Genomic DNA, 26,911 nt, shown 5'->3' with positions numbered 1-26,911 from the left:
AGACTAAAAATCACCCTATGGGTATTTTCTATACCTGTGAAATGTTTTGCTCATATTTAAGATTGTATTTCTGTCAATTTACATATTAGCAGTCAAATACACCTGGTGTCATTGCATTGAAATAATTTCTGTTGAAGATTTATGCTGAACAATAGGAACCATTTTCTGGATTTGCTGTTTTATATCATCAAAGACTTATGATGTAAATATATTTTAAATTATTGTTTTATTTTTTAAATCAAGGTTGATTATGAAAGATTACTTAATGAAGTAAATTACATGCATTTTGAAAATGTGCTGAAATGTGTTGATTTTTATGATTTAATGCTCTAAATGTACTTTAATTTCCCTCCATGCTATTCGATTAATAAAATGAGTAAAACACAAACTTAAAGAAATATAGAATATAACTTAAATACTGGGAATAGAATAAAATTAATCTCATTAGAACAAGCACTATTCTGCTAAATTTTATTGTGAACTAATAAAAGTGAAGTGAAAATACTGAAATATGTCTTTGCAAACCCAAATAGTGACTACATTCAAATGAAATGCTTTTAGATGGGAGACATACGGTGTGTCCTGGTATTAAACTCCTTGTCAACCTCACCCTTTACATCAGTTCATAATCCAGTTTTGAGGCCAAAACACATGGCACCGTTCTTAGGTCCGAGATTATAGCAGGTGAAGAAAAATATTTTAAAAAATATCAACATTTTAATTTTACAAAGAAAAAGCATATTGTACTGCATTCACACAGAGAAACAGAAATGCCTTGGAAAACAAAACATGCTAAGAATAAAACATGTTGGCATTGAGAAGTTCATTACATGATCTGAGAAAGTGTAATTTAAAGCATAAGTATTTTATCTGAGGTTCCATTTAATTCATTTTAAATTCACAAATTTTAATGTTCTTCCAATTATTCATCAGAACGTATAATTTAGTGTCGCACAATATAAAGTAGAATGCAAAAGCAACGGAACTTGTTACTTTGTAACTGTTTCCCCGGCGCGTCCAGCGACGACTGACCTTTCGCTGGAAAAGCATCATTTTATGTCGACATACATTTACATGAACGTGTATAGTGCGTTTTCACAATAACTCTGATCTTTTTCTCCATTGTATTTACAAACACAAGCAGACAGCACATTGTTTGTACTGAACACACATTAAAGTGCAATAGATGGGTGAAATATTCAAGTGTTATTGCGCCGTGTTAAAACTGAACATAGTAGGCACCTGTGAGACAGAAGGGTGAGAGCAGACAAAGCAGCACTTGCAGCCGGCTTTCGTTCCCACCCGCGTGAACATTCGTCCTCCCAATGACACCGACCGGGCTGTTTCTCCTTTGGATGAACCATTGTCCTCCGCTCGCATGCGCTTTACTGGCCTGCAGTGCAGAGAGGAGACTGGAGGATGGGTCTTCCTATCGCTGCTGCTGCTACTGCTCCTGCTCCTGCTCCTGCTGCTGAACTAACTGGCTGCTGCAGGAGGTGAATGTGTCTTGGTGATGATGCCTCTCTTCTGCTCTTCTCTGCGCTGTCTTAAGGAGTTACGTGCCCCCCGCTGTGCCGCGCTCCAAAATCCGGCCCCAGGTACCACCGTGCCCTTTGTGGCTCGCTCTACCCACAAGCAGCCACAGCACCGTTTTGAATGTTTCATAATCACCGCGATTAACGGACTATAACGCGGTATACTGTACAGTTCACATGAGCACACAATTGTTTCCTGTTCACACAGTGATTGTTAGTGCAGTGATTACACAGAATGAAAAATATGTATGTTAACCACACTCGATGTTTGTTAAAGTTATACAATTTAGACAGTGCAATCTATGTATTACAGGGCTTCTTGCTACCAACCTACTACTTTCACAATTGCCAAAGTGATCTAGTCTTTCAACCACGGTTTAATTTTTATTTACTTAATGGCATGAAGAGTTTTGATTTGCAGGGAAGACTTAAATATATGTTCCATCTTCTGTTATGAGCTCAGCTCTTTGAATACATATGAGATGCTGTTTATACAACAATCTTCTATCGCTCTAACACTGTTTTGGCCTGAGGCATAACAACTGAAACAAAAAGAAAAACAACCAAGCTGCCCATTCACTTCTAAAAACGTAAAAGGCATTGATTTCAAAATCTGGTCCAAAGAGATGGATATAATTTATTCAGTTCTGTCAGTATGGTAAAAACTATAAAGTTTGTTTGGTTGTACAAACTGTAAAGAAGTTAATTTTACTCATGAAAGCAGGTAAAGGATTCTGAGTGGATTTTGCTTTTTCATCTTAAGCTAAATGTAAAATGGGTGAATCGCATAACATCCCAACCGAGAGTTAGATGTGCAATTCTTTGGAAGCACGGTGACCTTGACATTATAGTACAGTAAAAATTCACAAATAATGAGGATGCAAATTCAAGCTGCGTAGCCAGTGATGATTTCTTTCCTTCAGGTGACGGAGATGAGTGTTACGCTTTCCCTATAGCAGGAAACGAGGAACTTTTTTCGCAATAATACCTGTACATCATGTCTCTGCTCAGCTAAGACTTCAAAATTGCTTTGAATTTTGTTATAAATACTGTGTTTCTCTACTAAAAAATGTATCCTGTACAAGATCTGAGATGTCCCTCAGAGGATCAACGTGGTCATTCTTCTTCATTCGGAAAGGAACCAACACCCAAATTACGGTGTCTTGTGGATAACTGGTGAAGTGCCTTGACAATACTGAGCACAGCTTTCTCTGGTGGCATTCTTCAAGCTTCCTTACTGCACAAATACCATAACCTGTGTTTATTGCATTGATAAAATCTTTCGTTTTGATCAGCAGGGAGTCATGACGGAGGACAAGAAAGCGAGGCTGCAGTTCACGTCTTGTTCATCAGTTTGGCTAGCATCTGCTGTATTTGCTGTCGTGACACATTGAGCACCAGTGGCCTGCGCCGCGAGGCCCCAGTTGGCAGGGGCGCGTGCCTTCGGGAGGGCATACGGGCCGGGCTGCTCTCGGCTGAGCGGCTGCGCTGGATGAACGTGCCACCTGGGTGGGGGTACTGCTCCGTTTCCAGAGTTGAGGAGGAGAACACGTAGGATGCTAGCCGTCTCAGCTGATTGGGCCTCTGCACAGACTGTCCAGAATGTGGCCTTTCTTCCTCTGACTGAAGAAAAGAACAGAGGAAGAGTAATCAATGGGAAAGGAAACTCTACATTTTGATCATAAATACTCACCATATCTGTATAGCAGCAGCATCAGTTTAAAAAAGGAAAAAAGGGTATCTTCAGTAAGTGCGAGATTTGCTACAGTTCAACTTATTTTTACATGGTTACTGCAGGGTCCTTATCGTTACAGTAATAAGTACAATGGACAAAACCAATGAGCAAACCGGGATATAGATAGCGACACTGACTTGGGACTGACTTGACACTGGTAAAAAGTGTAAGTGCAATTTAACAGGCTTTACATTCTGTGAAATCCCCCCTTGAGGTGGGGGACTGTTATATGGGAGTAAAGTATGCATCCACAGACCTTCAAAGTCATATTGAAACTGATCCTTTGCACACAATTCCAGGTTCTTTGGAGTCTTCATAATAAGGCACAAATAATCTTAAGAATGGTTTATTACAGATGTATTGAATCTCACTAGATGTTATCCACTGGCTGCAGCCTCTCCACTATTACTGTATACCCTCACTATCTCTTATGTACTTGTGCTCAAAAAAGAGACGATCTAAGACCTCATAAAAAAGGAGCTTGATATTTCAGAGATGTCTATGTCAGACAAAGGAAGGGGAAGGCACCAAGGATAAGCGAAAGCATGCAGAAGTAATCAAGAAATAAAGTAAACGTAAAAGACAGTCTTTTACTGTTTAAGACAGTAAAATGGATTGAGTTAGGCTCCGGTTCACCACAACCCCACTTAGCCAAGCAGTTTCAGTCAGTGTGTGTGTGCTTCTTCCAACTGTTTAAATTATTTAAATTATTATTTAAATATTGTATATTTTCCTTTTTTGAATGAATCATGAAAAAAATTGAAAAGAAATCCGTGAAAGCTGAAACAAAAGAGAATGAAGTTACAGAGTTTGTGTTTAAAGTGGGAATATCTGGATCACACAAAGTATAAATTGTGGTTCTGAACTAACCAAGGTTAGGTATATGCTTTTTGAAAGTTGACAAATGAATATTTTGTTTGATGACAACTGTGCTCTTTACAAAGCTGAGAACAATGATTCTGTTTGTGTGTGTTTATGGTTATGTTCAAGTGAACATAAAGAAATTATTCCCTAAGAAATAATGGGATTAGTGTGTTTGTTGTCAAGATTCCTGCTGTAAGGACTGGTTTTTAGAAATGAATTATGTCTAGATACTAGAATAAGAGTGTGCTGTGAAATAACATTGATTGTACTTGTTGCATACAGCATAAGAGACCTAAAACTAAATAATAACACAAATAAATACCAACAACTATACTTATGTATAGGGTAGGTTGTGTGTGTTGCAGACTTCTGTTCACAACAATTTTCATCATAATTCTCTCATCAGGCTCTCACCTGGTTTTGTGGCCCACTTGGGTCAGACTCCCTTCGTTTAGGTCGAGTGGAAGGCAGTGTGTGACAAGGTGACTGGGCTTGGTGTGCTGTGGGTCCCTCCTGGTTGTTCTCTAGCTGACTGTGGCCACTGCTTCTCCGGGAAACCTCTTCCTCTGCCACTGGCAGCATCCCCCGACACCTGTCCTCCTGAGTCCTGGGCCGCACTATAGTCTCGGGTTCTACTCCACGCCTCCTGCGCTCCTCGTACTCTTCCACAGGCCTCAGTTCCTCTGGTTCTTCATCAGTAGTGCCTGAGGTGGTGGGCTCAGCACCTAGGTGGAAATCCTTCAGTTCTGTCTCTTTGTCAATGATCACCCACTCCTTGCTGTCGAAGTCCTCCTCCTCAGCCAGTGGCACTGAATGGACCTCTGGCCCCAGTGAGGCACAGACCTCTGGTCGGCTGTTCACCGGCTGTTCCACCTGGCCGTTGTCCACTGACAGCATCTGGGCAGGCTGGGATGAGTACACATGTCTGCTTGGTGAAACCATGATGTCCACGTGAGACCTGATGCAAAGCACATGCCCATTGTCATCATTTATCATTTACTGCAGGATCACTTTAGTGAATTCATTATAAATTATAGATTCCTAAAGGAAACCCATTAAAAGTTCCAGAACCTATCCTAGCAACACAGGGTGCAAGCCCATGCAGCATACACCCTGGATGGGATGCCAGTCCATTACAGGGCAGCTACACACACATACTATGGACAATTCAGTCACCAATGAACCTGAAACACTTGTATTTGGACTATGGGAGGAAACTGGAGCAGCTGGAGGAAACACATAGATTGAGCTAGATTTGAACCCATCCCTGAATAGCAGGTGCTGTGAGGAGGTAGAGCTATCCGCTGCACCACCATGCCACCCATTTACAGAACACAAACTATTTAAAAAAATTTTATTATGCTAAGCCAAGGTGACACAGAACAACAACGTCCTATCACACTGACAGTCTCAACCAATCACAACCATTTATTTATGTCAATCTAATATTGCAACTGACAGAGAGTCAAAGTTGAATGCTGAACGGTATTACAAAGTTATTTAACTGATGATGCTTTTCTCCAAAGTAACTTGGAATGTTAAGCTTTTTACAGTTATTTACCCATTTACACAGCTGGTTGATTTTCACAGGAGCAATTCAGAGCAAATACATTATTCAAAGGGTACCACAGCAGGAGGTGCAATTATGAACCTGGGTCTTTTGAGTCCTAAGAGCAATATATTATGAACATTTACCTATTAACTCATTTATTTAAATCATTGTGACGTGCCAGGTTATTTCAGGGAGCAGGACTGACTCAAGGTATACTTGAAACTTATCTTACTTGTGATATTCACAGCTCTCATGACTGGTAAGGAATAACCCTAAGAGACTTCACATGAGAAGATCTTGGAAGCAGCTTTTCTGTGAGATGGACATGTTCTCTGGCCTGCTCTTCCTCCTCCCCCAGAGTTACCACAGCCATATGCATGTTGACATGTGCATGTGCCTCACAATCACATAACATGAATTTCCTTACACCTCCTCACTCTCAAATGAAGATCACCTAGTACAAAACATTTCTTCGTAACACTACACAGTGCCTCACTGTGATAAATAAACATACCCTTTATTTTAGTTTTGTAGGTAATTTTAGGGGTTACACCACAACAAACTGAACCACAAGAAACTGAATGCTACCTTTGGATCCCACCCAACCTATACTGCACACTGCAGTTTTGAAGAACTGGAAGTGCATTTCTTTTTGTTCTCTTATAAATTCTGAACAACTGGTTAGTTCCAATGGGGGATGTGGTGGTGCAGCGGGTTTGCCGTGTCCCGATGTGTGGAAGGTCTGGGATTCAAGTTCTGCTTGGGGTGTCTTGCGGCGGACTGGCGTCCTGTCCGGGGTGTGTCCCTTGGACCCTGCATCCTGAGTTGCTGGGTTAGGCTCCAGTTTGCCACGACCCCGCTCGGGACAAGCGGTTTCAGGCAGTGTGTGTGTGTGTGTGTGTGTGTGTGTGTGTGTGTGTGTGTGTGTGGTTAGTTCCTAATTTATCGTTTAATTCCAGATGGTACATAGAGAAACATCACCTTTGTCCACAGCTATCAGGTCGCCCCTCAGCCACAGACAGGTGTTCAGACTCAGGACTGTTGACCCGCTGGTGGCATAAAGAACGGACGGGAATGCTGACCAACTCGGCAGGTCCTCCCCGGACTGGAGAGACTGGGCAAGCTACTCGACTGGGGTCTTCCTCCAGGCCTTCCTGCATATGAGATTTAGAGAGGGACATAGTTATTAAAACTAATTATTAAATTATTCATATATGCCCAAAACACTTTAGTGGTGTATGATGCAATTAGCCCAGTCTTCTGACCTAAGGTGGACTGAGTAGCCAAAAATAATATTTAGACAGTTAAAAGTACTCATCCAAAAATTATCTATGTAACAGTAAAAAGTTTCAGGAAAAAAGTATCCGGAAATAAATTAAGTACTGAAGTTACTTTGATTCAAGTGAAGCTTTTTAATGTTTTGAACCATAGCAAAATTAACAGATGCAGTATAGAGTTTTAACTCATATTAATAATATACCCACATTTGCACATGTGGAGGACAGAACAATCTGAAGGCAGTCTTTCTACGTGGTTGGCAAGAGCAGATGTCAGCGTAACAAAAACACAAAGATATCAACCATGTGAAAATGTCGTGCACCTAAAGGGCAAGACGATCATAAGGAATCTATGAAGAATGAACCCATTTCTCTAAACTCCCAAGCACTGAACACACCTTGTTTGTGCAGACCCTGAGCTTGTTGCGGTTGATATCAATATCCTCCCAGCCATCTCTCTCAGCAGGCAGCTGATTGCCATCTCCAGGCCGTGTGGGCCCCATTAGTGGGGCGTTCTCTTGGTCACTGAAGTGCTCGTCCTGGAGGACATCATCCGTGTTCTCCCTCTGAAGGTCTCCAGGTATTGGAGTAACGTTGATGACACTGTTTTCAAAAAGGTATACAGTTACATGTGTACACAGATTCCCAACATGATTTTTCTACACTTAGAGTGTGGTGGGAGTTTGGTTTCATTAAGATGGCCCTGATATGTGACAAAAAGCATTTTTCATAATAAAGTTATTATGAAGTACCATTATATCAGTAACTACTTGTCCAGGTCAGGGTTCTAGCAGTCCTGAGCCTATCCCAGAAACACAGGGTGCCAGGCTGAGTAGGGTTCCAGTCCATTGCAGAGTATCATTATAATTTGAGTAACAATTTTAAATACAATAACATATGAGAATTTGAGATTTTGAGAGGGTTATGAGACACTTTGCAATGTCATCATGTCAGAAAGCTTTAGACCCTTCATGTTTGTGTCTTACGTGCAGTGCTCTTATGCTACCAAACTTGTCAGATAGGAACCTGTAAAAAATACTTTGAAAAAATTTGAAAATTTTTTAAAAAACTACCTTGATCAATAACACCCCTGTTTCCAAAATTGCTGCACCACCAGCTACCGTGGCCTTATTGGTTGAAAAGTTTGTTTGTATTGGAGTTTAAAATATATTTTTATCCTCACCCCACCATGGCTGCTGTCTGTCTTGTGTGGTGATGAGGGGGGGTAGATGCACTGGTTGACAGCAACATGTCCGTCCCTATATTCTCCCAGTCATATGGCTCATTCTCCAGTATTATTCGCTCCTTCATGCTGTTATCAAAGACTGACATAAGAAGCTGTGGAGCATATGAAAAAGTAGCAAAGTTCACTAAAACTGAGCAAAACAGTTGACGTTTGTACTATTTATATGACTATGTACACACACACACACACACACACACACACATTTTCTGAACCGCTTGTCCCATACAGGGTCGCGGGGAACCGGAGCCTAACCCGGCAACACAGGGCGTAAGGCCGGAGGGGGAGGGGACGCACCGAGGACGGGACGCCAGTCCGCCGCAAGGCACCCCAAGCGGGACTCGAACCCCAGACCCACCAGAGAGGAGGACCCGGTCCAACCCACTGCACCACCGCGCCCCCACAACTATGTATAAAGGTCACTAAAAAAGTATCCAGAATAATGTTTATAAAAACAATTTAAATAAATCATTATAAATACACACACACATTTTCTGAACCGCTTGTCCCATATGGGGTTGCGGGGAACCGGAGCCTACCCGGCAACACAGGGCGTAAGGCCGGAGGGGGAGGGGACACACCCAGGACGGGACGCCAGTCCGCCGCAAGGCACCCCAAGCGGGACTCGAACCCCAGACCCACCGGAGAGCAGGACCCGGTCCAACCCACTGCGCCACCTGCGCCCCCGCATCATTATAAATATATAATATATAATTTATCACTAGAAATAAAACATTAATTTCGATACTTTTAGACTTGTGCGATGCACTTGAAGGAAGAACTGTCTAAGAAAATAAGAAGTAATAATAAGAAAAACACAACAGAGGATAAAGAAAGTAATGTGATGATAAATCCTCATTCATACCACCAGGGCAAACACCTTGAATCCAATTCTTGGCAGTATATACAGTTTTAAGACCCAGGTATCACAGCTAACTTGCATCTTAACCTGATTGGTTAAATCATCTCACTTAATATCTTTGTTGGTAACAGTTTATGTCTCAATACTTGTGTTTTTGTTGCCATTTTATCAAGTTCCAGGAAACAGAAATATGTATAGAACAAATATTCACGAGTTACTGCGGTACTTGCTTACTGAAAATAACTTTTCAAAGTAGGAATACAATTTTAATAAAATACACTACATAAAATACACCACATGTCCAGAGTTAAACTTTACATTTGAAATATAAAGAATATCAGTTTTTATAAATGTGGCTAAATTGGGAATTAAATTGCATTTTGAGGCAGATGAAACAAATGTAAACTTTATACCTGGTAGTCCGGCTTGGTGAAATAGTCGAGACTTAATATGTGATCTAGAAAGGTGTAGAACTCTGTAGGCATGTGTTTCAGGAGGAGCTTTTGGTCATATCTCTCCTTTATTTGTCCAACTTGTTCCTGTCGGAATAACACACAGATCTGTAACAGTAACACACAGTTCTAAGACTACCTGTAGCTCTCCAACATGTTAGAGCTGCTGCTTTGGAGCTTGAAGGTCTCAGGTTTTGAAACCCATCTCCTGCTGTAGTTCCTTTGAGCAAGTACTTACCCTAAATAATTTGAGTAAAAAAAATCGTCGTAAGTTGCTTTGGAGAAAAGCATCAGCTAAATAAATAAATAGGCATTTTCAGAAAATTTCTGCACTAAAAGACAGACCAAAAATCCAGCTACCTAAGATAACATACACTGATATCCAATTTTTTACTGATGCTATGTATTAAGGATTTGAATTTTACAATGCGAAAATGAACTAAAAATGTACTGTTATAAAATGAACTATAAATGAACTGTAAAAAAAAAAAAAAAAAAAAAATCAACACAGACATGTGTCAACAGGACCAGAACTGAAAAACTAACCATTAATGTAGATTGAACAAAGCTTTTTAGTTAATGCTAGTGTGACTCAAGTTTATAGCTGGTTTATGCTGTTAATGCAGTTTTTCTTCAAACTCCGTTCCATTACTGTAATGTTTTATATTACTATGATTTTAAAATGCAGAATGCAATCTCAAAACAACCAAAAAATGGATGTATCATGTTTAATGTACTGGAATACATAAGTATGTTTTATGCACTGTTGTCAGATTTTTAAAAAACATATTTTCTTTCCATATTAACTGGGTGTGACCTGTATGACGAGCCTACCTTATCCTTTATTTTTCGCCATGGTAGTTGACCAACTGTAAATTCCACTAACATGTAAAATAAGGACCACAGGTCATCATGACGACCCATTTCCTGGTTTAAGAGAAACAAAAATGAATTTACACAAGCAAAAACAGAGCAATCACATTAAGGATAATGGAGAGGTGCAATATCTATGTATTGTAATGTCTGACTTATTCAATTATAACAATTGTTACAATGATTCTAACATTTCTGTGATACCAGTCCATCAATAACATAACTTTTTGTAAAAAAATTTAATACACATTGACACAGTTAAGTGTCTACATGTTAATATAGCAGATCGAAAAGAAAAAAAAACAATAACCTTAGAATTTCATAGAAACATATTTGCAAAAACATATATAATTTCAAACATAATGGAAAGCAAGAATTATTAATCTTGCTGTTATCGGGTTTTACAGAAACGGCAGAGAGGGTTTAATGCCACTGACCTTGTTTTTGTGTGCATTCACCGAAGCGTAGCGTACAGTACCACGGAATCCTGCAACAGGCCTTGGCTAAAAAATAAATTACACAAAGAGAGTTGTGAGCTAAATACACATAACTATTTAAAGTGTTCAAATTATTGTTTTTTTAGATTGATAATAAACAGTAAAAATGAGGTCTTTGGTACACCCATATACATAGAATAAAGACATTGAGGTTTCTCTTGTGTCATCAACCCTCTGCTACACTAAGTCCATTATTGGTTTTGCTATTAATATACAAGATAAAATTTATAGCCAAAATCTGCACTACGAAAATCAAACTCCAGCAAGGCAAAGCCAGCATGTTACCAATAGGTGTATCTGTTGTTGCCACCACCTTCAGCATCACAATGAAGAAGATACATGTGCCAGATTTTGTTGGGGGGAAAAAAAAAAAAAAGCTGACAATTATAGTTAAAAAAAAATACAGTGGTAATATACCATATCTTTACTGTTTTTAAATGTGCTGTATCAAATGAAAATAGTACTACTATTAGAACAGTACATAAGAAGCAATTTTCATAAAGCAATTATTACTATAATCACAGGTAATGCTTGTATCCCCTCTCTGCTGAGCTATTTGTAAAGTATTACTTGTAACGGATAGCAAATCAAAGACCATGTAATTCATAATGGTATTATATTTCAAGAAAATTACATGTGTATTATCTCTTCAAGTTCTAAACTGATAAGGTTCCTTTGCCTTCTTAGCTTTTAAGACTTTCTTGAAAACTTTTGCTTTAGGACTCATTATTGGTTACAAGACAACTTAGACTGCAGGAGAAAACTCTCCACATGTGGAGGGGAGGCTGCACCAAGGATTATATTCTGAACTGAAATTTCAGATTTTCTATGGTGTTTTTCATATGTGTACGGCTTGGTAACTGGTTATGCGCATTTTACGGTACACGGAACACTTGCTTTTAAGTCTGAATTCTCCTAAAAGTAGCCTTTGTTATACAAGAGAATCCATATTATTCTTGTATTTTTTTAAACTTTTTGTTTACCAACTTCTAATATTATCGATTTATAGAAAAGGATATTTCACTGGAGGTGGAATATTGGATTACAAGACTATGTCCTTCACCACCATGCTCTAAACAGTCCACTTCTATTTTCAGTCTATTTCACAAACCTATAATCGATTCCATCACACACTGAGACGAAAAAAATCTTTACAGCAATTAATTCTCAACACAGTAGTAGTCTGTAGCCTTCTAAGAATGCTCTAACCGCCATGTGAAAGTTTGGGCTGCTATGTGTTAAGACATGCAAGGGGAAAATGGGACAAGGATCAGGTGAGACTACTACACTGGGGGAGAAGGGTTTTGTGATGGCACTCACAAAGTCAAACTGTGATTGTGATGTGGCCATTATCAGATGCGTGAAAAGGGTTCGAACAATTCTTCAAAAAAATGGACCAAAAGGAACTCTACAAGAAAGCAAAGAAGAAAAAAGCAACAAGAACATAGCGTGAAAGAACTAAGCTTCAAAATTTTATCTTTAAAAAAAAAAAAAAAAAAAGACTATATTCCTATATCTACCATTCGTTTCTTTTTAAAATTCAGTCATTCCATAACGTTTCTATATGTTGCTCAGAAGTAAGCTATTCAGCTGGCATTTCACAGAGCAGGAAGAGGACCTTCTTAAGTACTGGCAGCAAAAAACCCTTGTTATACACAGTCCAGTCCTTCATTTATCACTGGCAACAGGGACACTGCTGAACATAGTCCTGCTCTTCACAATTCTTTGTATTTATCCAAACATGTGGTGTAAAGCTGACCTGAAAGTAACTGACAGTACTGTTTTAGAGTGTATGTCTACTCCCTGAGATAAAACTGAATTTATTTATTTAGCTGACACCTTTGTCTAAGGCAACTTACAGTGTTAGGTATGAATACTAAACTGCCTACAGTTATTTACCCATTTATACTGCTGGGTAATTTTTACTGCAGCATTTCAGAGTAAGTACCTTGCTCAGTGGTGGTATAGCAGGAGTAAGGTTTATGCTCAGATAAATAAACTCTATAAGCATTTCTGCAGTTTTACAAGTGGATCATTGACTTGAAAATATATTTTGCTGTATACATTACATCTCACCATAATATTACTTGCTGCACAGACTGTGAAATTACTGTAATTAACACAGAACTAAAAAACTTACAGAACCCTCAAGAACATAAAATGTGTTCAATAGCATAAACGGACCTCTTGGTGCTCTTCATCTGATTTCGTCCTTCCATGCTGGAAAAATGTACTTACTATTCTTACAATAAACCGTACACAGTATGATATATCATAATATGTAAAAATAACTTTAAAGAAAGTCCTTATACAGGTTACAGATGGCTGAATTCTCATGAGTACTGCACTGAATAGGACATTCATAGAAATTATTCAGGAATTTCATTAAAACCTGGACAGTAACTGGATACTCATGGAATACTCCTGTAGGGGGTAGAGCTTTGCAAAAGCAAGGACATGTAATAATGCACAATACATACTTAATAAATCAATTTAAAAAAAAAACACTGCAAAGGTGCTGCTCTTTATACTCCAGTGTATTCAGCGCCATGCAGATGTCTTCAGTTCTGAGACAATGCTTTGTCCTGATGGTTGCTCCCCTAGTTACAGCCCCTTTTGGTAGTGTCTACAACATTACTGGCCTGAGTTGGTGCCTCATAGGGTCCTTGTCAATAAGAGGGGAGAGGGCTATTCCCTTGGAGCTCCCCCATCAGTGGTGTGAAGCTCTGAAAAGAGGAAAACTGCAGCAGTGACTTGAGAGTATTCTGCTCTCCTAATCAGTGAGGAGCAGTTGATTCAGCTCTAAAAAAGGAAAGAAAAACACCCTCGTTGTTCAAGCTTAAGGGCATTGCCCACTGACGCACACCGGCACGTTAAATATTCATATCATGCAGATGTATTCAAAAGTGAGTTGCAAACAGACAACTGTATGAAGAGGCTTCCTGCAAGTGCTATAAATATCTACAATTTTTAAACCTTGTATTGCGTATCATACTGGATATTTAGGGCTATGCAATTCTGATTTTACTAATAAGATTACATGCATATATTAATCATTAGAAAGTCTCACAGCTAGTTGTGAAAAGTACCTTTTATATTAGATTATCTGCAATCTTTCAAAGACAAAAGAACTTTGAGCAGCTGGCTCAGGCTGTTTATTTTCTAATAAAATTAAGGCCATTATTAAATATATTAAGGTATATGTGGTTTGTCTTTGCTTCCAACATAAAGAAAAATAATATCTCAAAAGTAACACAGAAAATTGTATCTATATCCTAGAATGTTTTTCAATAATTAAAACTCATCCCCACAAATACTTGACATGTTTCAGTTCTTTTGAAAAATACTGTCCTGTTATGTTATGACATGAAAACATTCTAAATAAGAAGTACTTATATATTTTTACACATAAACTATTTCTATGGTAACACCTTCTAATGTAAATGAATAAAATTAATTATATGAGGGTATTTATAAAGAACTAAAACACACAAAGCTGTATCAGGCTGTTACTTTGCTCTGAAAACAAAAACAGAATTCTGTAGAAATTAAACTTCAGTTTCTGAATGGTAATCAAGTTGTTGTGGTATGAATTTATGCCAAAATTTTATCTTGTGAAATGTTTCTTAGCCCCTTAATACTGGCACTAAAAATGGATCTTCCCACAATTTAGATACTGCTTCACTGATCTTACCATATTTCTAAAGTCTAAGAAAATTTTTTTTTTTTTCCAAAATTACAACTATGTATACACTCATCATTCAATAAGGCAGTGTATACAGAAATGGATCTGTCACATGGAAAGATGTATGTAAGCTTAAGTAGCATACATTGGCAAGGCTTGGGGAAAAATGTGTTTTAAAGATTTAAAAATTATTTGGTCAGATTAAATTTAGTTTAGCTTGCTTAAATGGTTCATGAAGTTAAAAGTTGAAAGTTAAAAGTTGAAAATTATATGTGCTGTTAAGTATCATTCTGGTAGAGTTTGAAAAACAAATGATTAAAGATTGGGGCCGTTACTCCATGCATAATGGAAATTCGGTTATTTTGCCAACTAAATCCCGAGTCCTTAATCTTAATTCACTTGTCATGTTTCTGTTTCACCCAACAGACTGAGACACTGGCACCCAACTAAGATATGAATTAAGCATAATAATTCCATTTAGTGGGATAAATAACTCACAGGTCTGACTTCTCCATTTGTGTTGGTGTATTGTCTTGCAAGGCCAAAGTCAAGCATATAGCATTTCCTGGATGTAGCTGGAAGCCTTCCCATTGCAAAATTTGACTGTAAAAAAGAAAAATTGGAAATAATATATTGCCCATTAAAACACAATTTGTTTTAGTCATTGTAATTTCCAAACTTTCAAAGGTAGTAAAACAGTAGCAAGAAATTCATAACCTATTTTGGACAGTTTTGCCTTAATATGTGGCATGTCGATGCTTTTTAAACTTCATCTTTATGAAAAAGTCATAATTGCTTTTGTAGATTAAAGAAACTGAAAATCAATGAAGACGTAAATTAGATCATTAGCGGTAATGAGCTATCAGCATTTCTACATAAAATTTGGAGTAATAAAATACCACCTTTATTACTTTGATTGCAAAGCACTTCACAATTAATACTACTGGTTACAATGAAGGGTATATTATTTCTTTGGTGTAAAATCATATTAAGAACCTGTAATTACTACTGTTTCTTATAACTTGGCACATCTGAATCAGTCATTATTTTTTTCTCTCTCCATTACAACAAATGCAGCATGTTAAGCATACTGTAATGTTGATAATTAAAAGGTGTGATTTGTTTTTATAATGAATCTCAAATCCCAGTTAAAAAATATAAGACTAATAAAAATCCAGCAGAGCTGATGTGCCTTTATAGGAACAATATAGTCTGTGGGCATGTTTGAAGTTTCTATGAACCAGTTGTAATGAAATAAGGGACAATTTGGATCTTAAGAAAAACAAACACACTGGTTTGATGTCCCGGTGCAGGAACCCAACGGAATGAATGGCTTCAATTGATTCGAGTATTTGTTTTCCCAATCGCAGGGTTGTGCTCAAGGAGAAGATTCCTCGTGGTTGGCTTCTTCTGAGGTCTGCAAGATTTCTTCCCTAAGGAAAAAAAACCTTTACATGAAAACTAAAAATTTTTCTACATTTTTATATGGTGCATGTTTGTTTTCAAGTTAAGTCTTGCTTTCAAAAAATGTAAATATTCATTTATGTTAAAATATTATGTCAACTTTAATAAAAGACCCTTGTTTTAGGAGCTTATATTTTATATTTAAACTATTGCTAAGTATAATTGAAAATATTTGCTTTATGGAATTTAAGAATTCTACCTGGTTGCACCTACCTGGTGAGCACTGAGTGCTTTCACTTTGTACTATGCAATATACAAGACAACCCTAACACTAATCAGGGAACAAGTTCGTTTTTCACGGGTTAACGCAACACATATTTTTTTTCATGTAGATACTCATGAAGCTCTTTTACCAAACTTACGTTTATATCTTAGTTTAATATTTTTACAGGATGAATAATGGTTAACTACCTCAGACACAAAACTCATCTCTTTTGCTACTTCCTGTAACTTCATTTTATATCTTCCTATCCAAAAACAGTCCTACATGAATATATATTTTAAAACTTAGTCTCAGATGTTTTTCCTGCAATGACAAAAAGCTGTTCAAATACATGTTTTAAAGACATGAAAATCATATCAAAATAATCAGCTTTGTAAAAGTAAATACCTGAAGCTGCATGACCACATAGTTGAATTTTTCATTTCTTCCACATCCAATGAATTTACAGACATGATTTTTACCTGAAAACAAAAGAAATAAAAAGATCAAAAACAAAAATGTATGTTTTTTAAAGAGATCTTCATTTGACAAATGCTTTTATTCACCTGACCTTAGCAATGCTGAGCTAAAGTGAGTTGCAAAATCTGATGCACTTGAAGAGCTGAGAATTTCCACTGGAGGAGTTCCTGGTGAATGCATTTTCCCACAGCACTAAACAAGTCACAGGACCATGGCTAAAACTGAAAACCTTCAGGTTACAAGTTCACGTCCCGATGCTTCAAGGGATCAAAACACAGTGAAAAATAATGAGCTCTGACAATTTGCTCAGAATTGTCACTTCTTGGATTCTCTTTTTATTTCTACTGTTTATATTAGGTCTTGCGATCTCATTTTCCACAGATGAACATACAGCCTAATATGACTGTGGTTCTATTGCTTACATTTATTCATTTAGCTGACACTTTTCTACAAAGCAACTTACAATTATTTACTCATTTATACAGCTGAGTAATTTGAGTGGAGAAATGTTGGGTAAGTACCTCATTCAAGGGTACTATGGCTGGAGGGGGGATTTGAACCTACAACCTTTGGCTCCAAAGGCAGCAGCTCAAAACACTATACTACCACCTACCTGAAGCAAAACAACTACATCGTAGTATCTTAGGGAATGACTTCTCAAACTTAAATTAGTCTGACGATTCAAATGAAGAATATGTACTTTATGAAAATGGCATTTATTATATAAAAATTACCCATTTATAAAAGTGAAATGTAAAATTCTTCTTATTCCATACCCTCTAGTTTGGTTCTTATTCTTTGCTTTATACTTTGCTAATTCTGTTTTGCTTGCTACATTGCTGGCTGTGTTCATAAACGTTCTACCATTGCATAAGTGTGATTATTCAGGCAGGTGGTCTCAATATGTAAAAGGGATAGTGAGGAGTGTTGCCATCACACATCAGCTCCCATTAAATATTGGAAAATGTCAAGTCTCATTCATACAACATAACAAGCCTAGCACACCAGCTTTATAAGACCTGCCACTGCTCTGAGAAGGGGCTGAAGCGCAAGAGTGAAAACAAAAAAATTATCCAAATGGTAAATGTTTTTCATGAGCATAAAATCCATTACAGGTGAACAAAGATGGGTGTTTTTACAATTTAATTGCTGAAATAATAATAAAAATGCAATTAAAAACAAAGGTGATTAGTTGGTTGACAAAAAATTAATTTTAAGTTTTCCTAAATGCTTAAACTGCTGAATCTCAAGCAACACAACAGCAGTATGTAAAGTGGTGGTTAAAGCTACTGCCTTTGGATTAAGCAGTTGCAGATGTCAATCCCACCTCCTGCAGTAGTACCCTTGAGCAAGGTACTTACCCTGAATTGCTCCAGTAAAAATTACCCAGCTGTATAACTGAGTAAATAATTGCAGGCAGCTTGACATTAAGTCGCTCTGGAGACAAGCTTCGGCCAAATGAACAAATGAAACCCAGCGAAAAAAATTAAGATTTTAATTTATGCAATTTTTGCGATGTATACATACTTGGAAAGGATTCCAGAGATCCTTTGTCCTTAAAGAGGCAATTATAGTTTTTCAAATTTTTTACTGTAAGAGTGTAATTTTGGCATTTGGCAATGGAATCGCAGTTACACGGGCTTCAAATCACACCGAAACTGAGATTTTGTTAAAGTTACTTAAAAATGACAATGGCTCTATATAACTGCTTGACACATTAATATGGAATTAATATGGAACTATAGGCCGCCACTGTTCTTTTTGATTTTAACATATGCTTCATAACATGCAGACTTGTTTAAAATAGCGTTTATCACTTTGGCCATTATATTACTTGCACTACTGTGCAGAAAACCTTATCAAAGTCAACTGTGATGTCTTTGAATTGACAAGATATGCAACCCTAAATCTAATAAACAAAAGGCAAGCAAGCATTTATAATTTTTCACGCACGTATACTTTCTGATCTAACTTACCTTGTAGCTTCTTCAAGACGGCTACCTCCATCTTGAGGACTTGTTTTGGTTGTTGGGCAGACTCCACCTTCAGAGCCACATTCTCCCTCGTAAGCAGATCGAGACATTCATATATCTCCCCAAAGCCACCTCCTCCGATTTTCTTCAACTGAACATGCCAAAAGAAAATAAAGACATGTATGAAACTCTATCACCAATAACGACAGGGGCCAAAAATGCACTCAGAAGTGAGAAACAAACTATCAGGACTATTATGCTGGTGTACATGTACTGTTATTCTGTTGTGTGATTGTGTGCAAGACTAGTATGAAATGATGGACATCTGGAGACATTTTAATAACTTGTAGCACTTTGTTATATTTTAGAAAAACATACTTCATCTGTCCAATTAATTATATCACTCTAAGTAATGTTAATATAGCATAAATAACAAACTAATGACCACAAAGTCAGTAAAGTTCCCATTTTGAAAACAGGATTAAAAACTGAAAAACACTCACTGCTAAGACATTGAAAATTAAAAATTATTCCGTGATTCATTTAGGACAGGCAGCTATGTATTTTACTGTTGATAATACTGTATAAAGTATTATCATAAATAGGTTAATAAGTATAATCAAAAATGTAAATTGAACAGGGGTCCCACTGCAGCAGTTCTTTGTCAAATTCAATGGCTTACATTGTATACATTGCAGTGAAAAAGTATTTGCTGTTTTCCAATTTTTTCTGATTCTGACACTTCTTGACATTGAATTTGATCAGATCTTTTAGCCACTTCTAGTAGCATATGCATGGCCTGGAGAGAGAAAAAGTGACATCAGTGTTATTTTTATATAATCTTCCTGGTCTGGGAAACAATATGTGCAAAAACAGGTGGCATTAACACTCTCTAACATTATCAATCAGCCTAATTAAGAGGGTAATATGATTCAGCTGTTTGAATACAGTCAGGTCTGGTTCGGGCAGCCCTATCCAGCATCATTTTCAGCTACTTAAACCCTTATCAGTAAAAGTCAAGTTGGCAAAAAAAGATTCACTGGGGAATATCACGCTATGGTCAACAGAAATTTCTCAAGACCTCTAGAGGAACACTGCTGAAGCCTATCACTCTGGATGGGGTTACACAGCAATTTCTGAGGTTCTGGGTGTCAACTGAACTATGATCAGAACTTTACTCATTAAATCGAAAAAGTTTAGAACAGTGGCGACTCTACCTCAGAAAGGCCATCCTGCCAAAAAACTCTCTACAAGCAAGGTATAAAATCATTAATGAGTTTAAAAAGAATCCAGAACCACATCCAGGGAATTGCAAGCCTCTCTTGTCTTAACCCAAGCCAGTATTCATGACTGCACAGTAAGAAAGACACTGTGCAAAAATAGGGTACATGGGACAGTGGCAAGGCAGAAACTACTGCTCACAAAAGAGAATGTGAAAGTTCTACAAGTTGCCAGAGAATCACCTGAAAATCTCTCAAGACTGTGAGAAGAATATTCTGTAGGCTGATGAATCAAAAGCAAAAATTTTTGGATGACATTTACCCTGTTTCATCTGGCAAAAACCAAATGCAGCATTTCAAAATAGCTACCTTTTACAAACAATGAAGCATGGTGGTGGTAGCATGATGATCTGGAGATGTCTTGCTGCCACAGGACCAGAGTGTCCTGCCATCATTGAAGGAACCATGACCAACGACCACCATGACAATGTCATCTTTGCATCAGGAAATTCTAAAGGATAATGTCAGGCCATCTGTCTGTGAGTTGAAGCTGAAGTACAGCTGAGTCATGCAGCAAGACAATGATATCAAACATACAAGCATGTTAACATCAGAATGGTTGAAAAAACTAAATTAAAGTTATGGAATGGTCTAATCAAAGTCTTGACCCGAGTCATTTAGAGATATTGTGGAAAGACCTGAAAACAGTTGCTAATGTTCAAAAGCCTACAAATGTTGAGCTAAAGCAATTCTGCATGGGGGAGTTGGCAAAAATTCCCCCAGTGATGTGAGATCCTGGTCAATGACTGCAGGGACTGTTTCTTTTCTATCATCATGCCTAAAAGTGGAGCAACCAGTTACTGGCTGTGAAGGGAGGATTACATTTTCACACCTGTGACTGCACATTTCCTCATCTTTCCAAGGAAATGATATAAAAACAATATTGGTGTCACTTTTTCTCTGTCAGGGTCTACTCATATACCAATAGAACTTATCAAATTTTGTGTCAAGAAGAAGAAACACTGCAAACTGAGGAAAAACAAAAAATTAGAGAAAAGTTGTACAACAGGTCCCAATTACTTTTTCACAGCAATATGTATGTTTAACAGAATTAGGACACTATAACGGCAGTACATGAAGAAATAGTGGCCTATAGATCCCACTAAATGCCACTGAGGTCAATTTTCAGTTAGCCCCACTTCCAGGGAGAATATGTAAAAAAGGAGCCGAACACAATCCTCATTCTTTTCCCCATCTGTAATCGAGAAAAATATGTACAGCTTCAAAAACACTTTTATCACAAAAACATAAAAGTGTGTCTCCAATTTTGAACCTTCCCAATTGAACCTAATTTACAGCATAAAGCAGCAGTGCTATCTCTTCTCTACTCTGCAAAGGAAAGTTTTTAAAGGTGTTCTCGGAAAAAACTGGTTCATTGTCTTTCAGCTACGACAAAGAACTTTAACAGTTTAGTTAACCTACTATAATATGGTATAATATTAAACTACTATATTTATAACCTATTGAATATATTTCCAGTTTCATCAGTATAATTGCTTCCAGAAGCATTGTTTCTTCATTGTTTGTAACGATGCACTGGATGGGCTTACTGACCACTTTCCATCTATCCTTCACCATGCAGTTGGGTAGCAGAATGTCAGCCTGCTCCCCGGCCCCATTCATGTTTGTCTGCTCCTGGACAGCTGGCTCTACACGCTGCATCTGCCAGGTGGACGTGACTCAGGAGGCTCCAAACTTAAAGAAGCCATTTACCTGTGGGGGATGTGGTGAGAAAAATATGAGCTCTTGTTGCTGTTTCTTGAGAAAAAATATTGTGTTCTGTTTGTTCTCTCAAATGCTTCTGCCATTTCAATTTAGTCAAAACAGAAAGAATCTTAAATGTGCATGACAGTTGCAAATATACTGCTCTAGTGTAAATATAAAAAAATAGTCCAATTAAATAAAACAAGTTGTTTTAAGTGAAATACATAATTGTTGCATAATTCTTGACGACCATCTGAAAATAAAGGGCTTTCATATTTAAAGATCCATTCATGATGTCGGCTTTATATGGCTGGTTAACCAGCACAGCGTTTAGTGTTTTTATTTTCTGTCATTTTAAATTAGTTGTAATGTAGGATAAAGTTAATAAAATATTATTAGCATTAATTCCTTTAGCGACAACCTTTGTCCAAGATGACTTGCAATGTGAGTTTTGTAATACTAAGATACAAATGTTCTCCAGTTCACGCTAAGTACCTTGTTCAACGGAACTAGAGCAAGAGCGGTGATTCAAACCCAGGTCCTTTGATTGCAAAGAGATGGGACTCTACTATTCCACTCAATGGTGCACTAGATCAGCTTGTCATTCAAAAAAGTTAAAATATTTCAAGGGGACATTTTTTAAAGTTTTTAATGATCCAGTCCAGTCCAAAACCAGTCGTAGGATATATAAGAAAAATGTAAAAATATTACTGCGCTGTGGGAAAGGGCAGCATTTTGTCAAAATGAAACCAACAGGCCTCTGCAGTGGAATGTCAGTAAGGTGCCTTGTGCCCCTCAGTGGGAACGAAGATTTCAATCCTGTGTTCCACTGCAGCCATCTGTGGCAAAGAGGTCCAGGAAACACAGCTTGGCCATATTCCCCCCGAGTGCTTCAGAAGCCTGGCATTCGCTTCCCCTTGTGCTCACAGTAACAGCTACTGTCAGGAAGACATCTACAGCGCTGTAGGAGGAACTGGGCGAATAGCACTCTCCTGGAAGCATGTAATGTACACTGATGAATTGTGCAATGTACAGAGTGAAAAGAAAGGGCAGCACGCACCATACTCATTAGAAGATGTGTGCCGGTGTTCACCGTCCCTAAAATGGCAAGGACATCGTGCTTTGAGGACACTTAAGAAGTGGATAACCAGCTATGGTAAAACGAGTCCTGCTTGGGACGCCTTGGGACGGACTGGCATCCTGTCCTATGTGTGCACCCTCCCCCTCCAGCCTTGCGTCCTTTGGTGCCACGTTAGCTTCCGGTTTGCTGCGACCTCGCTTGGGACAAGCAATTTCAGACTGCGTGTGTTTGTGTGTGTGTGTGTGTGTGTGTGTGTGTGTATTCTGAAAGTTTTTACATTAACATAATGTATGGATTTTTAGTTGGTTTACCTTTTTATGGTCCATCACTCTTTGTTAGCAAAACAGAACCTTCTGGTGTTTGTTTAAGTACAAAAGAGATGAACCGATGGATAGTGTAGCAGTTAGCGGTGTTAATAGTGCTTCATAGTACATGTGCTCTGGACTTAGATGTGGGTTTGAATCCGCATGTCCTCCCTGAGTTTGTGTGGGGTTCCTCCAAGCCCTCTCGATTTCTCCCACAGTCTGAAGATGTGCACTTCAGGTGAACTGGCAACTGTGGGGAGGCCCTGGAGCAGACCCTCGACACCCTGGAGATATTATATCTGTGTGCTGACCTGGGAGCACTTGGAGATCCCACAGGAGGTGGTGCAGGCTTGCTGTGAAAAGAGAAGCATGATCTCTCCTGCACTGCCTCACCAAGATGGCTTAAAAATTGACTGGAAATCTAAAATGTGCATGGGTGTGTGCGTGTGTGCGTGCATGTGGGAAACTGCTCTGTCACAGACTAGTGTCCTGTACAGGGCGAACCCTGCCTTAAGCTTCCTGGAAATATTTACCATCTAAAAGTAGTACATGCAGCAGTAATCCTGAAGAATCCATTTTATCGCAGCAAATTTCAAGTGATTAGTGTTTAATTTAAGACAGAAGTTATGTCATTCTGTGTGCAGTGCCCACAATCAGATGGAACCAGATTACTAGATATAAACCAAAAGCACAGACTGGCAGAGTTCATGTTATACACTCTAAATCCTAGTGATGACTACTTATTGGTGCAGTGATCGCTAAAAAATTTCACTGTGCAGTGTATTTCAGATTACTTTTTACATCTCTCCTGGAAAACTACTGCTGAAACAATATACTGTTAAAAAATTTGTGCCAACTGTGATTTTCACATACACCTTTCTTTGGCGCTGGATATGAATCGAACTTTTAGAACTGGACAGTAGCTTATCTTGCTCACATTTTAACTAGTGTGTTGACTTCTTGGCAGGTCAAAATACTGTACAAACACAAAAAGAGCAAATAATTAAAGGTTTATGTGACTGGGTACAGTACAGATAATAAAATGCCGCCATATAATATAGAGGTTAGTGTCCAAAAGCACGCATAGCTTGTATTTACCTGCTAAATAAGAAAAATCTGTGAAATCCAGGAAACAGGTGACAAAAGAACAGTTCTAAGATGCAGCTTGAATCTGAAACATACATTTTTTTCCAGTAATTGGGAAAAAGTAATGTCATGTGAAATACAAATATTAAAAACTCTGCTTTTTCATTTTTAAAAATCTATTTTTCATTCATATTCATTGAGTCTGTGTGAAAAATTTAACCAGAAAAAACGACCCAGCGGCTCGGTGCCGCAGCAAGTAGTGCTGCCGCCTCACGGCACCTGAGCTGTTTGGGCTTAGAATCGAATGCGGCTCAGCCTGTGTGGAGTTTTTACGTTTTTATGTTTTCCCTGTGTCTGTGTGGGTTTCCACCCACAGTCCAAAGATATACTGTTCAAGTGGAAGGGTGACACTAAATTGCTATTAGTGTATGTATGGCTACCCTCTGATGGACTGGTGTCCGTCCAGGGTGCACCCCCCGAACCCTTGCACCCAGTGGTTTTAGGATAGGCTCCTGTCCAGGACAAGTAGTTAATAAAAAGTTAGGGATGGATACAATACTCCAGTCCTTAAAAACTTATGACATACAAGACCGGGTGTCATACACACGTCTGGAATCGCCAATAACTGCACCATCTATTCCTCAGTTTCTATCTAGTATAAATTTAAATTTTTTGCATGGAATAAACCAAAAATTTTAAAAAAATATGTTGGAATGTTAGTTACACTTATGAATTTCCCAGATGTCAATGAGGATATCAGCCAGTGAAAATCTGTGAAAAATATATAATTTCACGAAACAGTTTTATAACATATTCCACGCCTCCCAGCAGCACTGCAGTACCGAGCTCAGCGTTACTACAGCAGAAGGAGCCATTCGAAGCCGGGACATCCACAATTAAACAGGACTGACATCGTGTCACCTTCTTCTGCCCACAGAAAGGAAAATGACATCCCACGTGCTCCCTTACCTGGCGCAAAGACTGAGGCAGGTGGGCGTGGCTTTCCGTCTTCTTTTTGTAACCTTCATCAGGGACGTGGCGGAACGTCAACGTCACACGTCACTGCGGCGCTTTGCCTCGCGCCCCGCTGACTTTGAGCGCAGCACCGCTTTTCCGCAGCTAAGAGCGCGACTCGGTCCATCTCCGGTCAGCAACAGTAATCATTGTTTAAATCGTCACGAAGCCGCAATGTCAACCTTGTGTCAATTCAAGCAAGGTAAACAAAGGCTGGATTTGTCAGCGAAAATCCAGAAAGAGTATATCCTGCCAGCATGTTTAATCACTATAACACACACACACACAGTCAGCTCGCCAAACGTGTGGAAACGTAGACAATCCCTCTCCAGTACCAACACAGGCACATACGCAAGATATTGCTGACATTTTAATCATCATCATGTGTCCAACTCATTAAACGCTTAGTCTATTCTCCTAATACCCAGCTGCCTGGCTAAAATACGGTTTAATACAAACATATTTAAAAATTGTTTTACAATATTCGGCAATTGCAGTGTAGTACTTTTAATTGCAACAATAGTAATCAAAATTCTCATTTTCTGTTAACCGGAACTTATATTAACAAGTTTAGCCTTCTTGATAAATCTTTGTAAAACCCAAGCCTTCAGACAGTAGCATACAATTCAATTTAGCTCTTCTAAGATAATAAAAAACTGTTTTCGCTAAAAAAAAAAAAAAAACGCTTCAGGCAAACGTTCCCATCTCACCCCGTACACATTTTAAAATATCAACCAATAATTAAATATAAATTTAACAGAATTCAGCTCGAACCTGCGTTCGCTTCCCCTCCTAATGTCACAATTTTTGTCCGCAGTGCAGCGCGAGCTCCGCAACGGCAGACACCCGGATCAGCGCGACATCCGCGCCACAGGAGGCGCACGAGCGCCGCGCTTCCCTCAGAAGCAGTGACCGGTGCCCCCCGTTTCTCCTCCCCGTGCACGCCAGACCTCCTACGCAAAGGTTCCAGCCTTCAAAAGGGTCCGTGATGGGTGTGTTCGTGTTTGTCTCCCCTTGATAAATGTTGCTGGGAATTTTTTATTTGAACAGTTTTTAGTAAAGTTAAGTGGTTTGCAAGGCGGCGGGAATGGTCTTCGGGGTACTTAGTGTTTCGCAAAGCAAACCATCTGCACGCGAGCCCGTCCTTTCACGTATTAAACTACAACTCCCAGCACACGACATATATCAGTCTCACACACACAGACACAGGCTGAAGCCGCTTGTCCCGAGCCGGAGCCTAACCCGGCATTTTAATATTTAGTTTTTGCGAGTGAGAGAGAAGTGGGATTATTTAACAGCTATTTTAGCAAGTTTTCCCCAACCAGCCGTTAATTGTGTTCTTGTTTTTGTTCTATAAGTTCTGAATTGCAGCATAATATAGCAAAGCTTGTTGTTGTTGTGAAGTAACCCAGGGCCCCCTGGTTTCTGGAGATGATCAAGTTGTGGATGATCAGATTTTTTTGGTTCGTCTTAGGGGAGAAAAACTGATTGAGTGGTAGGGTGGTTCACAGTGCTTGGGCTGTGCTGTTGGATGTGGGTTCAATCCCTGCTCGGTCAGCGTGTGTGGACTTTTCATGATCTGCAGCACATGTGTGATGTGTTTTCAGGTGAGCTGCTGACTGTTACGTTGATCTGCTGTATAAATGGATGATTGTAGGGACTTCACTGTAGTGCGTGTAGCATCGCCAGTCATCGTGTGTGCTAAATACAGTTGCTTTGGAGAGAGACAGAAAAAGAAAAAGTCTGG

At 38.6% G+C, this 26,911-nt stretch overlaps 1 protein-coding gene across 4 annotated transcripts; it reads right to left on the bottom strand.

Moving 5' to 3' along the window:
• Window positions 1–401: 401 nt before the first annotated feature.
• Window positions 402–26,066, bottom strand: ttbk1a (tau tubulin kinase 1a). Of its 4 annotated transcripts, none has more exons than XM_029258924.1 (15): window positions 25,939–26,066; window positions 25,120–25,346; window positions 21,529–21,687; window positions 18,698–18,845; window positions 16,650–16,723; window positions 15,868–16,008; window positions 15,074–15,178; window positions 10,831–10,896; window positions 10,355–10,447; window positions 9,482–9,607; window positions 8,147–8,301; window positions 7,362–7,566; window positions 6,668–6,840; window positions 4,549–5,092; window positions 402–3,158 (listed from the first exon to the last, which is right to left on the bottom strand). In XM_029258924.1, the coding sequence occupies exons 3-15, from the start codon at window positions 21,634–21,636 to the stop codon at window positions 2,871–2,873; spliced, it is 2,226 nt and encodes a 741-aa protein (XP_029114757.1). In that variant the 5' UTR covers window positions 21,637–21,687; window positions 25,120–25,346; window positions 25,939–26,066; the 3' UTR covers window positions 402–2,870. The 4 variants fall into 4 exon arrangements, with proteins under 4 accessions (XP_029114757.1, XP_029114758.1, XP_018606289.2 ...); XM_029258925.1 differs by having other exon boundaries at window positions 25,120–25,291; XM_018750773.2 differs by lacking the exon at window positions 25,939–26,066 and having other exon boundaries at window positions 25,120–25,516.
• Between the last annotated feature and the right edge of the window lie 845 nt (window positions 26,067–26,911).

Source organism: Scleropages formosus, chromosome 16, assembly GCF_900964775.1.
Source record: "Scleropages formosus chromosome 16, fSclFor1.1, whole genome shotgun sequence".
Taxonomy (NCBI): Eukaryota; Metazoa; Chordata; class Actinopteri; order Osteoglossiformes; family Osteoglossidae; genus Scleropages; species Scleropages formosus.
This window is presented reverse-complemented; position numbering and strand designations above follow the sequence as displayed.

Excerpts from the sequence above, each read along its gene's own strand:
- ttbk1a (XM_029258924.1), bottom strand. The coding sequence starts at position 21,636 with ATGCAGCGTGTAGAGCCAGCTGTCCAGGAGCAGACAAACATGAATGGG. Across the intron at positions 16,724-18,697 it reads CGTCTTGAAGAAGCTACAAG|GTAAAAATCATGTCTGTAAA; the intron begins GTAAGTTAGATC and ends TTTTGTTTTCAG. Across the intron at positions 8,302-9,481 it reads TCACCAAGCCGGACTACCAG|CTTCTTATGTCAGTCTTTGA; the intron begins GTATAAAGTTTA and ends TATGCTCCACAG.